The sequence below is a fragment of the Pediculus humanus genome, genomic scaffold (assembly GCF_000006295.1).
Source record: "Pediculus humanus corporis 1103172108297 genomic scaffold, whole genome shotgun sequence".
In the NCBI taxonomy this organism is placed as follows: Eukaryota; Metazoa; Arthropoda; class Insecta; order Psocodea; family Pediculidae; genus Pediculus; species Pediculus humanus.
The window spans coordinates 20,533-32,805 of record NW_002987866.1 but is presented as its reverse complement, the minus strand read 5'-3'; the positions used below and the strand labels follow the sequence as shown (position 1 = coordinate 32,805).

Sequence of the window (12,273 nt, the reverse complement as noted above, 5' to 3'; positions counted from 1 at the left end):
GGAAATATTTTTCATTCGGAATTGAATTTTATTTTGAATTACAGGAGAGAGAGGAAAAAAAATATATATATATAAAAGGTTGATTGGTTTCATGTTTTTATTTGATATTTTTAAGAAGAAAGAAAAATTCATGAAAAGGCGTTCGAAGGGAAAACGTTGGTGACGTTCGCTTTTAACGATAAAGAAAAATTTAAATAGATACGTTCGAAGAGAGAAAAAGAGTTATAGTAAAAAGTTTAGGTCGAAAGTAGATCGTGGCTGAAAGGTGAAAAATCGTGAACGCTTGCTCAAACCTGCTGAACGTGGTTGAAACGTTGAAACCTCTGGAACGCATCCAGATAATGAAGTAAATAAAACAATATGGAAAACGTAAACACGAAGAAACTAACAAGAGAGAGAGAGAGAAAGAGACAACAAACATCGAAATAAATAAAATCAATAAAAAAACTTTTGAAAAAAATAAATAAATAACAAACGTCGTAGCAGGAAACGGTTCGGTTAACCGTTCGGTCCAAAACAAAACGATGAGAACAAATATTGTCATTTATTTTATTGTTTTTATAAGTTTTGAATATGTTTGTTTGTTTGTTTGTTGACAGACACTTTTTACTATTTTTGTTTGTCTCTTTTTTTTTTATTCGTTTATAGAAAATTCTAGAACTTTAAACACATTACTCTTATTCCGAGAAGTGTTTTTAAAAAAAATTTTTTTTGAAAAAGTTAACCGTTTTTTTGTTAAGTTTTTCGTTTGTCGAACGTTTTTCCTCAGGTAGACAAACATAAAAACATCTTGAATTTTCTTCTCTGCCAATTCGATTCTAGAAATTTCCAATTTCTGTCAATGTAAATTTTTTTTCAAGTCGTGTCGGTAGTAGTAAATAAAATTTGGGAAAAATGTAAATGTTGTTGAGAAAGAATAAATGGCAGAAAGAAAGAGAAAAAAAAAGAAAAAGAGAGTGTGAGAGAGTGAGAGAATGAGAGAGAAAGAAAGTAAGAGAGAGGGAATGAAAGAAAGTTGAGAGAAAGGATGAGAGGAAGAGGGAATCAAACAATAAAATATTTATATTTATTTAAATAAACAATTATTATTCATAAACATTCGGTCATTCATTCATTCATTTTTTTTTAATTACCTGGATAAAAATATTTCCAGACAGGAAGAATCAGTATCTGGATAATAATTCCAGAATTTTCATTTTTTCAAAAACAAAAAAAAAAACAGATTGAAATTTTAAGACGAAATCGACATTTTTTTTTTCATTTTTACGACGCAGCATCCGTTAAAGAATCAATTCTAGAATTTAAATTTTCATTCCATCCCTGGAAAATAATAATAATAATAATATTAATAATAATTTTAACCGATACTTTTTCATAAATATTATAAATTAACATTTTTCGCATCGGTTTTAACGGGCAAAAAAAAGTTAACCGTTCCCCAGTAAAAATAATTGTTGTTTGTTGTTTTTTTTTTCTTTCGACTGCTGGAATCGATAAAGATTTAATTACTTTATGTATTTTTTTTTTACCTGAATTTTAATTTTACCGACGGTTTTATTTTTCCCAGTTACGGATACGTCAACAACAACAACAACAACAATAACAAATTTAAAAAACAAAACTTAGTGGATAAACTTTTCCAGGTTTTTTTTTTTAAAAAACTTTTCCATTTGTACGAATATCATTCTCATTATTGTTCTTTTTACAAAAACCGTAAAAATAATAATAATAATAATTTATTATTGTTATATAACGTTTCTGTTGATTTCTTTGTTCTTTTCTCTAATTACCATCAAATACAGAACCTTCGAATGATGAACCTTTTTTTCTTTCCCTTCTTTGTCATTCTCCAGTTGATCCCTATCATCTTCTCCACATTACGATATCTGATTTACGTTTCGTGGAAACAATTTGAATTTTCTCGTTTCGATTTTTCCGCGATGGGTTCGGAGAGATATTGGTGACGTCAAGACAAAAGCATCCCTTATTATTATTATTATTATTAAAAAAATTCTTACGTAACCTTTTTCTTAGAAGAATGATAAAAGGTTTAAGACAAAGGATAAGAAATTTTTAGCCCGCCATTTTTTTTTAAGGGTGGATTTTGAGAAAAACAAAAAAAGAAAAATTTTTTTTTTTTTTTGTTTTTCTCCAGGAAATAAGTTAAATAATTTTAAATTATTTGTTTAACTGAAATCAACAAATAAATAAAAAATTGATAAAAAATGAACAATAACTTTTTAATTGTTTTTACTTTAATAAGAAAAAAAAAAAATTTTTTTTTCTTTTTTTTTTTGCTCTCTTCCGTTTCCTGTTTTTATTTTTTCTCATCTCTCTCTCTCTTTTTTTAAAACTTTTTCATGTTCTCGAACACGCACGATAATTTTAAACAAAAAAAAAAAAAAAAAATTTCCGCGCGTGTTTCCTTTCGTGTCTGTCCTCGGCGGAAATGCATTCAAAAACTTTTTTTTGTATCGTTTCGTTTCCGTCTTTCAAATTAAAAGTTGTTTAATAATTATAATAATAATAATAATAATAATAATAATAATAATAATAATAAATTAACATAAATAACCTTAATAAATTTATTATTATGTCACGTTGAATAAATAACAAAAATAAATAAATTAATAAATTTTTTCGGGTCGGTCGGTTAATTATTTTATATAATTATTATTATTATTATTATTATGTTAATGTTAACGTGACAGATACGCGATACGATTCTATTAACGCCACGACATTTATTATTATTTATTACGTCATTAAAAATTCAAAATGGCGTGTGATTTTTTTTTTTTGCGACGCGAGTAAACACAAAAAAAATTTTTTTTTTTTTTTCCGAAATGGATAAAAAATTATGAAGGGTTGAATATGGGAGAGGGGAAGGGAAGGGGAAGGGAGGAGAAAAATTTTTGAAAGATAACAAAAAAAAAAGAACGACGACAACATCTGGAAAAACAAACAAACTGTAATTTGCTAGATTGTGGTAGCAAGTTCATGTTAGATTAAATGATTATTAATCGGGTTTAGATATTTCGCGATTTTATTTGTTTTATGAATTCGCCATTTTTCCCCCTCTCCCCATTATTTTTTCCAGGAAATGAATTTTAAATCGAAATCAATTAATACGAATTACGAAGAATTTTTCTAGTTTCGTGGAGAATTAAATTCTCCAATTATTTGTATTTTAAAATATTAAAAAACCAAGATAAAGAGGGAAAAAAAATATCATCCGAGGGTTAAAGAAAAAAAAAAAAAAAAGTTGTAAAACGTACGAATTGAAAAAAACTACATTAAAAAAAAAAAAGTGTTAGTGTGTTTAATCTTTCTTTTGACACGTCAAAATAAAATAAAAAAAAATACTTCAAGTCTACAAAGTTTTAGTGGTAATGTTTTTGTGTGTTGAGTTATGAAATTTCATTTTATTTTTCAAACTCAATTTTGAAACGCGATTAAAAAAAAAAACAAATCTCCTTCCACGATAAATTTTTTTTTTCCATTTTCTCAAATGTTAATAGAAAAAAATGAAAAAAAAAAAATATCAAATCGTACCAACCTCTATAAAAAAAAAATTTTTCTTCTCATTTTTTTTTTTTTTTTGAAAATTTCACGTGACTTTACTTTCCCCTCCCCTTCTCCTCTTCCGTACCAAACCCTTCCATTATTTTTGCGGAGTCGGTCCAAAACCGGAAACGATTCGATAAAAAAAACGAAAATGATATAAACAGAAACAAAACCGCATTAACGAATATGCGTCGGATTATTTTCCTTATGAATTTTTTAATACGATTTTAAATTAATGTTAACGGCGGAAAACAATTACGTAGAATGTTCTAGAACTTTTTTTTTTTTCGATCTAACACGTCAAAACTTTTTAAATTTTTTTTTTTCCAGGATCCATAAGTAACATAGATGGAGCAGAATATAATTGTAATAAAACACAAGTTCGAAAAGTTATATCGGGAGTCGGGGGAGCAGCGTCTAGTGTTACGTCAATACAAGTTGCCAATTTATTAAGACTCTTTAGGATACCGCAAGTAAGTTTTTTTTTTTTTTTTTAAACAAACGCAATATAAATAAATAATTTTAAAAAAAAAAAAAACTTTTATTATACTCTTCTAAAACTATAAATAAATAAACAAAAGAGAGAGAGAGAGAAAATAGTTTGAAGTGTAAATAGACTCGATAAATCGTTAAAAAAAAAAAAAAAAAAATTTTTTTTCTCTCTTTTTTTTTCCAGTTCCCTGGAGAATTTAAAGTTTTAAAATATTTAATTTGAAATTTTTCCTCGAGGGTTTAAAAAAATTTTTCGAATGTTGGGGGAAAAAAAAAATTTTTTTCTTGTTTTGTTTGTTTGTTTGTTTTCTTTTTTTTTCGTTAAGTTAAAATGAAAGAGAAATAAAAAACAAACAAACAAACAAAATTTACTGTTATAATGATTACGACGTGTTAACGTGGGAGAAGGGAAATTTGCAAAAAATAAGTCCCAAGAACGAAAAAGTTTGTTCTCTCCCTCTTACCCTTTGCCTTCCACTTCCCCTCACCTCCCCCCCACTCTTCCCCTCTCTTTCCCTTCCCCCCACTTACTTTTCATCTTTTTTATTATTCCATTTGATTCTTTTGTAATATTTTAACGGATACAAAAAAAAAAAAAATTTATTTCTCTCCCGAAAGGATTGAACGTATTCGCGCGCAAACAAACGCGTTCATTGACAAAGGATTAAGTTTATAAAACAATCGGATATTTGTGATGTCTAAATGACAAAACCGAACGGTGAAATTTCCCGTTCGAGCTGAAAGGATAACGTGGGTTTCAAATGGGGGGGGGAGAAAAAAGGCCCGAAACGAAAACCCAAAAAGGATGAAAAACAAAAAATTTAAATCCGAACGTGTCCCGCACGGATTCGATATTGTGATGACGTTTAATAATAATAATAATAATAAACTTACCACGGCGTGAGACACATATAAAATAGTTTTCCTTTTTTACCTTTGTTTGTTGTTGTTGTTGTTGCTTTCGTACTCTTTAATTAACAACATTCATGGAAAATCCAGAGAAAATCCACTTGAATTTTTTTTTCCTCCCCACCGCTCGGTTTCCGGTTCCTTTTACGTCATCCTGGAAGAGGCAAAAATAACAAAAAATGTGAGTTATTTATTGTTTATAAATTTATTTTTATTATTTATTAATTAACGTCACTGGAAGGGGAGGAGAGGGAGGGAAGAGAGAGAGAGAAAGAAGATAAATTTTTTTGTTTTTCTTTTTTAATTTCCCCCACTCTTCTCTTTCTCTCATTTTTCTCTTCCTTACTCCTTTTTTCAATTTCTTCATTTTTATCATTTCCTCAATTTTTTTTTTCTCCACACTCCTGCGTAAAAAATTAAAAAAAAAAATTTAATTTTTTAACAGTTGGCAGTCGTCGTTGTCGTCATCGTCGATACATATAATCAATCAAATTGAAATGAAATTGATATTATCGATTTTTTTTGATGATTTCGTTATGAATGATGAAAACTTATTTTTATTTCTTCTCTTCTTAAACGGTGAAATAAATTAAATTACGGTGGGTGAAGGATGAAGAGGGGGGGGTGAAGGAGGAGGGGGAAGAGGGTGGGAAGAAGAGAGAATCAAAAAAATATCAATTCTAGATACGGTGCTGAACGATAATAAAAATAATTTAGAAAATTATTTCTAAGGGTATGATGATTTGTGTAAAAAAAGAAAACGATAAAAAGGGAAAATGGAAAAGATTTTTTGTTTAATCTTTTTAAGCTTTTCAACCTGTTTTTTTTCACGTGGGGGGAAGGAAGAACCTTTTTTTCTAAATTTATCACTTTTTCTTTTTGATTTGTAACCCTTTATACATTTCATCTTCTATTTGTTAACTGTATATGCGTGTGCGTGTACGTGTGCGTACGTAGGAGACAACATTAAAAATTCAAAGGAAAAAAAAGGATAACAAAAAAAAAGTTCGTTCGTTTACTTCGTCCTTTTTTTTTCAAATCGTTAATGATGATAAATACGTCATTTAAAATTCGTATACGTATTATTATTTTAATAAAGAAAAAAACCTTTTTCTTTTTTTTTTTTTCTCGAACCTTTGAATCCTTTTGTTTTTTTCTCCCTTCATTTCCTTTCGATTATTAAACCTTTCAAAAAGAAAATTCACAAAAGGTAAAAAAAAAAAAAAACGTAATTGTAAATCAATAAATTAACCTTTTTTTTTCTTTCTTCTAATTGTATCCTTTATTGTTTTGTTTTTAATCCTGGAGAAAAAAAAAATTTTAAACTGATTAGGAGGCCCCCCTCCTCCCCTCGACGACAGCCATTTTTTTTTCTTGCAAAATTTTTTAATTTCTCACATTGGTAACAATCTTACGGTTTTTATTTCGAAGGTTTTCATTTTGTCAAAATTATTTAATAAATTCGTTATGTTTAAATTATCAAATACTCGTTCGATTTTCGTGCTCGGGGGCATTCGCGGGAGTTTTAACGTGCATTTCAGCCTCAATTCCTCCCCACCGAGAACCATCAGGTACACACTTGCGAGGGTGGAAATTCCATCTGAGGAATACTTCTCCTTTTCAGATTCAACCTGGCTACCTCGGATTCCCTCAAGGCTTCCAAGTTGAGGGTTTACTCCCAGGGGACGCCTAGTCAATGTGGGAAATCCAATTCCAGAATCCCCACCCCTAAACATCCATTGTGCCTATCCTCCGAGTAGTTGGATTACGAAAGTACACCACCACCACCACTTCCGACAATCATTATCGACCTTATTCCGAACGGTTTTTATCTCATTTATAATAATATTTTTTGAGAAATTCATTATTAATTTAATTTAATATTTAAATTAAAGTATTAATTTGAGAGGTTCATAAAATTATACCGAACGTATCCACCTTTCTGTAAAAATGTCGTAGAAATGCGTGCGTTCGTGCGAAATTTCGGAAAATGTTTAGCGTTTGGTAGAGAGAAAAGGATACATAAAAGAAAAGGAAAAAAAAAATTTTCCTTTTTTTTTTTTTACGCTTAGTTTATGCCGACGTCGAAATGATTTTAATTAATTAAAAAAAAATTAATCTTATTAAAAAATGTGTTAATAAAATTGAAAAGCGTTCGTTAATTTCATTATTTTGTTATTTTAATAAAAATAAAATCACTTTTTCACCCCCTTTTTTCTTTTTTTATCATTATCATCATCATCATCATTATTATTATTTTTCATTTTTTTTAAACCTGAAAGTACTTGCTTGATTCGTGGAAAATATTAAGCAAAAAAAAAAAAAAATTACAGGTTTTTTTTTTATACTCTCAGGATGCGCAATCAATTCTGGAATTTTACATGTTGTTTGTTTTGAAAAACGCGAAGATTGTCTCGCACTATTTCTCCAGTATGTTAATTATAAATTTTTTGAAATTTATTTCTATCGAATTGTATTTTTTTTACAAAACTTGTGATAAGAGGTACCCCCCCCCCCGATGTGTTATCACTTTTCGGATTCGAATGTTTTATCATCTTCGATTAAAATTTTAGCGTATCAATCATTTTATGGAAATATTAATCGCTACGTCATGACGTCAACATGTTGATCGAATAAAATGATTCGTTTTCGAAAAATTTATTCCTGGAGAAATTGTTTGTATGTTACTGGAAAATTTTCGTATTGTTTGTATGAAACGGAAAACGTTCGTAACGAATCCGCTAAAATTGATACTTGAAAAAAAAATAATTCCGTGATCTTTAGTAATAAATAAAAATATTGTTATTATTATTATTATTATTATTATTATTATTATTATTATTATTATTATTATTATTTCAAAGGGTTTCATTCGTTTATTTCTTCCAGACAAACAAACAAGCGAAAAAAAAATTTTCTTTTTCTCCAAAAAAAATATATGATTCACGTGATTTCTCCAGTAAAGAAATTTTTATCATTTATACGACGGTTCTTTTATTTTTCACGTGTGAATTTGTTTATAATAAGTCACGTTTTCCGTCGCATTATCTCTCTCTCTTTTCTTATTACCCCCCCCCTACCCGGAGTAATATTTCAACCTTTTCATTTCTAATTTCAAAATTTTTATTTTTAAAACAATTTTCCAACGAATTTTTATCACATTTTTCTGGAATCAAAATTAAAACATCGTTAACAATAATAATTCACCCTAAAAAATTTTTTCCTTTTTTTCTCTTCTCCAGAAAAAAATAAAATCATCTGGATAAAAAAAAATTTAAACTCTCGCGTTTATAAAAAAAACAAAAATCACATAAAATTTTTTTTCTACAACAAATTTATGTAAAATTGTCGTAGTCGTAGTAGTCGTCGTGGAATTAGCAAATGTTATAAAAAAAAATTTTTTTTAATAAATTATCTTGTGGTCACATTAATTAAAAACGGATAAAAAACAAAAAAAAAACAAAATGTCGCTGGAATGTTTTTTTATTGTAATCACAAAAAGCAAACGCGTCCGAAGAATTTTTTATCACGCCACAATAATATAATGAAAAAAAAAAAAAAAACGCCGCCGCCGACGCCGCGTTAAAAGTAATAAATTTTTTTTTTATTAGGATGTATTACGTAAGCAATTACGTAATTAATGTTTAATTACATATTTTCCATTTAAAAAAAAGGGAGGTGTGGAAGGGTGAGGGCGAAGGGGGAGGGGATAAAGAGAAAAAGCAGAAAAACATTATTATCAAAAAACATAATAAAAAAACAATTTTTTTTTTTCTAGTTTTTCGTTCCAGTTTTTCTACAGTTTTTAATTTAATGACACGTGCACGCACGCACACACGCACACAGGCACAAACCCTCGAGAATCATTAACTCGATTCGCGTTTAAATAGTTATAAATACTTTTTTTTACAATAAAAACCAAAATTTTTTGTATTCGGTTTGTTTAAATAAAGTTTAAAAGGAAAATAAAGGAAAAAAAGGTTTTCAAACCTTTTCAAAAAAAAAAAAAAACGGAAAAGGTTTTTTTTTGTGTTCGAATGATAATAATAATAATAAAAGAAAAAAATAACAACAACAACAACGTGAAAGATTTAATTTATTTTCAATTATGAGTCCAGATTTTTTTTTTAGTTTTTTTTTTTTACGTGACGGAAAAAAATAAAAAAAAAACCTTCTGGAATTCGTGTGCTCGACTTTTTTAAACTTCCAGACTTTCTTTCGCTTCCTTTCTAAAAAAATTGACCTTTGACCCAGACGCATTTTACAAACGCGTCATAATTGATATTATAAAAAGTTTCGATTTTCAATAGAAAATTTCTCCAGTCGTTTTTTTTTTTTAAAAACGATTTACTCGTGGTTTTGTGAAAAGTTTCCAGACGATTCTGTCAACATTTTTAACGTTTACCTTTAAAAAACCGGAAGTAAAGGAAAAAAAATTCGGGGGGGGGGGGAGGGAGCGTTCATTAAAAAAAAACCCGTAACGGAAAACGATACCGCGAAGGTTAAATACTTTTGTTAATTATTAATCGTTCATCCGAAACTTTTCCAGATTGATATAATTTGTTAAATTACGATTTTGGAAATTATATACTCCAGAAAAACGAAAAAAAAGGGAAAATTTAAATGACTGAATCGAAGAAAGTTCTAGAACAAATTAAATTTAAATTTTTATTATTTATTTAATTCATTCATTCATTCATTCATTCATTCACAAATGGCACGTGAAATTTAAAAAAAAAAAAAAAGGTACAAATTATAAATAACGATAAATAATAATAAAATAATGGAAAATTGGATAATAAATAAATAAATAATAATAATATTAATGGTTGAGGCGGGGCAACGCGAGAGAGGGAGGGGCCGCCAAGCGAGAGAAAGGGAAAAGGGGGGAGGAGCCTAAACAAACCACCGAGGAAAAAATTAAATGACCCGTGAATATTAAATGGTAGGAAAATTAAATGAATGAATTTTCTCTGATTTACGACCAAGACCGATGAAAAACCGACCGGAAACGCAAATCGTTTCCGGTTTTTTTTTTTTCTTTTTATATTTTTCTTTCTTTCTCATTCTTATTCATCATCGAATTTTTCATATTGTAATTGTTAATTATAATAATTTTTGGTTTTTTTTTTTTTTTTTATTTCATCTTTCAAATCATCACCATTCATATTATTATTATCTGTGACGTCATCGATGATTTATCACAAACAATGAACGGATGACGCATTAATTTCGTCATTGTTTTTTTCTTTTTAAAAAAAATTCATTCATTCATTTATTTATCGATTTATGAATTTTTTTTTTTTATTACTATCAAATTTATTTTAATTGAAAATTTTTTATCGAAGTTATTTATTTACACTTTTACTCTTTCAATGCGGATTAAAACTTATTATTATTATTATTACTAATCCTTATTACGTACCTGCCGTCAATTCCAAAACAAATAAATTTTTGTTTTTTTTATTGATAAAAAATAAAACAACAATAACAAAAACAACAACAACACGTAAACATTTATATTGTTATTTTTATTTTTTTTCCAAATTATTATTATTATTATTATTATCATCATTATCATTAAATTATAGGTGACGGGTAGTTTTGGGGGAGGGGTTTATTACTTACTTTGGCACGTAGAAAAATAAAAAGAATAAAAACCTTTCCTATGGATTTTTTATTTTTCCATTCCCCCATTATTGCTTACTTTCTTTATTTTTACATTGTAAAAAAAAATTTTTTTATTTTTATTATTTCTGACGTAAAAAGAAAGAGAAAATGGCGAAATAGTGAAAGGAAAATAGGAAAATTATAATTTGAAATTTTTTTATTGTTGTGTCCGTTTGTATTTCGTGGTTGTAGAAAATTGAAGAGAAATTTAAAAAATAAATCGTCAAATTACGTAATCGAGGGTTTTAAAAAAGAGAGGAAAGGTTTCCAGATGAGGTAGAGGAGGAGAGGAGAGGAGAGGATGATAAGGAATCGATTGTAATCTTAAACGACTGGAAAAGATTCTATGTAATTATTGCGTTTTAATTACGTGATTACAGAAAAAAAAATTTCGAAACGTTAATTAGTATTTTTATTAATAAACGATCGTAGAAATTGTTTACATAAATTTTAAATATTTAGAAAAAAAAAATTGTCGTTTGTTTATGTTTGTCGTGGGTGTAATAACAAGCGCTGCGTTTTTTTTTTTTCCTTCGCTTTTTTTTTTAAAAATGTTTTTATTAATTAAATTTATTATAAAAGTTAATATTGACTGGAAAAGAAAAAAAAATTCGGGAAAAATGAGTGCTACGCAAACACTCGAAAGAAAAAATTTTCTTTATTCCCCCCTCTCTCTCCTTATACTTCCCCCTCTCTCTTTCTTATTTTCCTTATTTTCTGTTTTTTTTTCTTTCTTCACTGTTTTTTTTTTCTCTCTCTTTTTTTTTACTTCCTCTCCTCTTTCATTCTTTTTATTCTTTGCTCTCCTTTCTCCCTCTTTCTTTTTTCTCTCTCTTTCTCTCTCTCTCTCTGTGTTAAATTTTTCTTAATTTTTCGGATCAAATTTAAACTTAGAACCGGAAAACGCGTCCTAGCGTCAATTTTTTTTTGTATGTATTTATTTTGAAAATGTTTTTTCCGATTTCCAAAAAAAGAAAATGGGAAAAAGGTTCGGATCGTTTCAAAGTAAAAGAAAAAAGGAAATAAAATTTTCGAAAAAAAAAAAATTTATTTAAATCAATAAAATAAAATTGTTTTTTTTCCATAGTTTCGCAGGTGCCATTTTGGTTTTCCTTCGACATTCCCACAAATTTTTCTTTTTTTAAAATTATCAAAGAGACAAAGATGGAGAAAATGACTGGAGAAAAAAAAGAAAAGTATGAAATAAGAAAAATAAATAATAACGTTTCACGCGGCGTAATTTTTATGTATTTTCCGTTAAGACTCCATGAAAATTTTCTATTCATTGTCTTTTTTTTTGTCTTCCAATTTTTCCAAAACCGGAAAATCATCATGTTTAAATTTTTTTTAATTTTTTCTTCCCAACCGGAAATCATCGTTTCATTTATCGATTCCTCATTCCTTATTTCTTTACGTATATTAAATTTTATTTTTTTTTGTTTTAAATTTACCCTCATTTCTACCCCCCTCTCCCATTTCACCCCCTCATCCTTTTTATTTTATATTAATTTATTTTCCTACATCTATTAAAAAACCTTTTCTTCAGACACGTCGAATTAAAAAAAAACAAAACAAACGGTATAAGAGTAGGGAAAGAGAGAGAGAAAAAGAGAGACAAAGAGAGAAAGAGAGAGG

The 12,273-nt window shown here is 28.0% G+C and overlaps 1 protein-coding gene across 1 annotated transcript in view; it reads left to right on the top strand.

Annotated features, from left to right (window-relative positions):
* Positions 1 to 3,802: 3,802 nt before the first annotated feature.
* The window catches only part of Phum_PHUM557910 (metabotropic glutamate receptor 4, 6, 7, putative), a gene marked incomplete at both ends in the record, with an annotated part of 28,515 nt that continues 20,044 nt past the window's right edge, over positions 3,803 to 12,273 (top strand). The window contains 2 exons of the mRNA XM_002431857.1: positions 3,803 to 3,866; positions 3,898 to 4,040. Of these exons, the coding sequence (XP_002431902.1) occupies positions 3,803 to 3,866; positions 3,898 to 4,040 (207 nt within the window). The remainder of the gene's footprint in view (positions 3,867 to 3,897; positions 4,041 to 12,273) is intronic.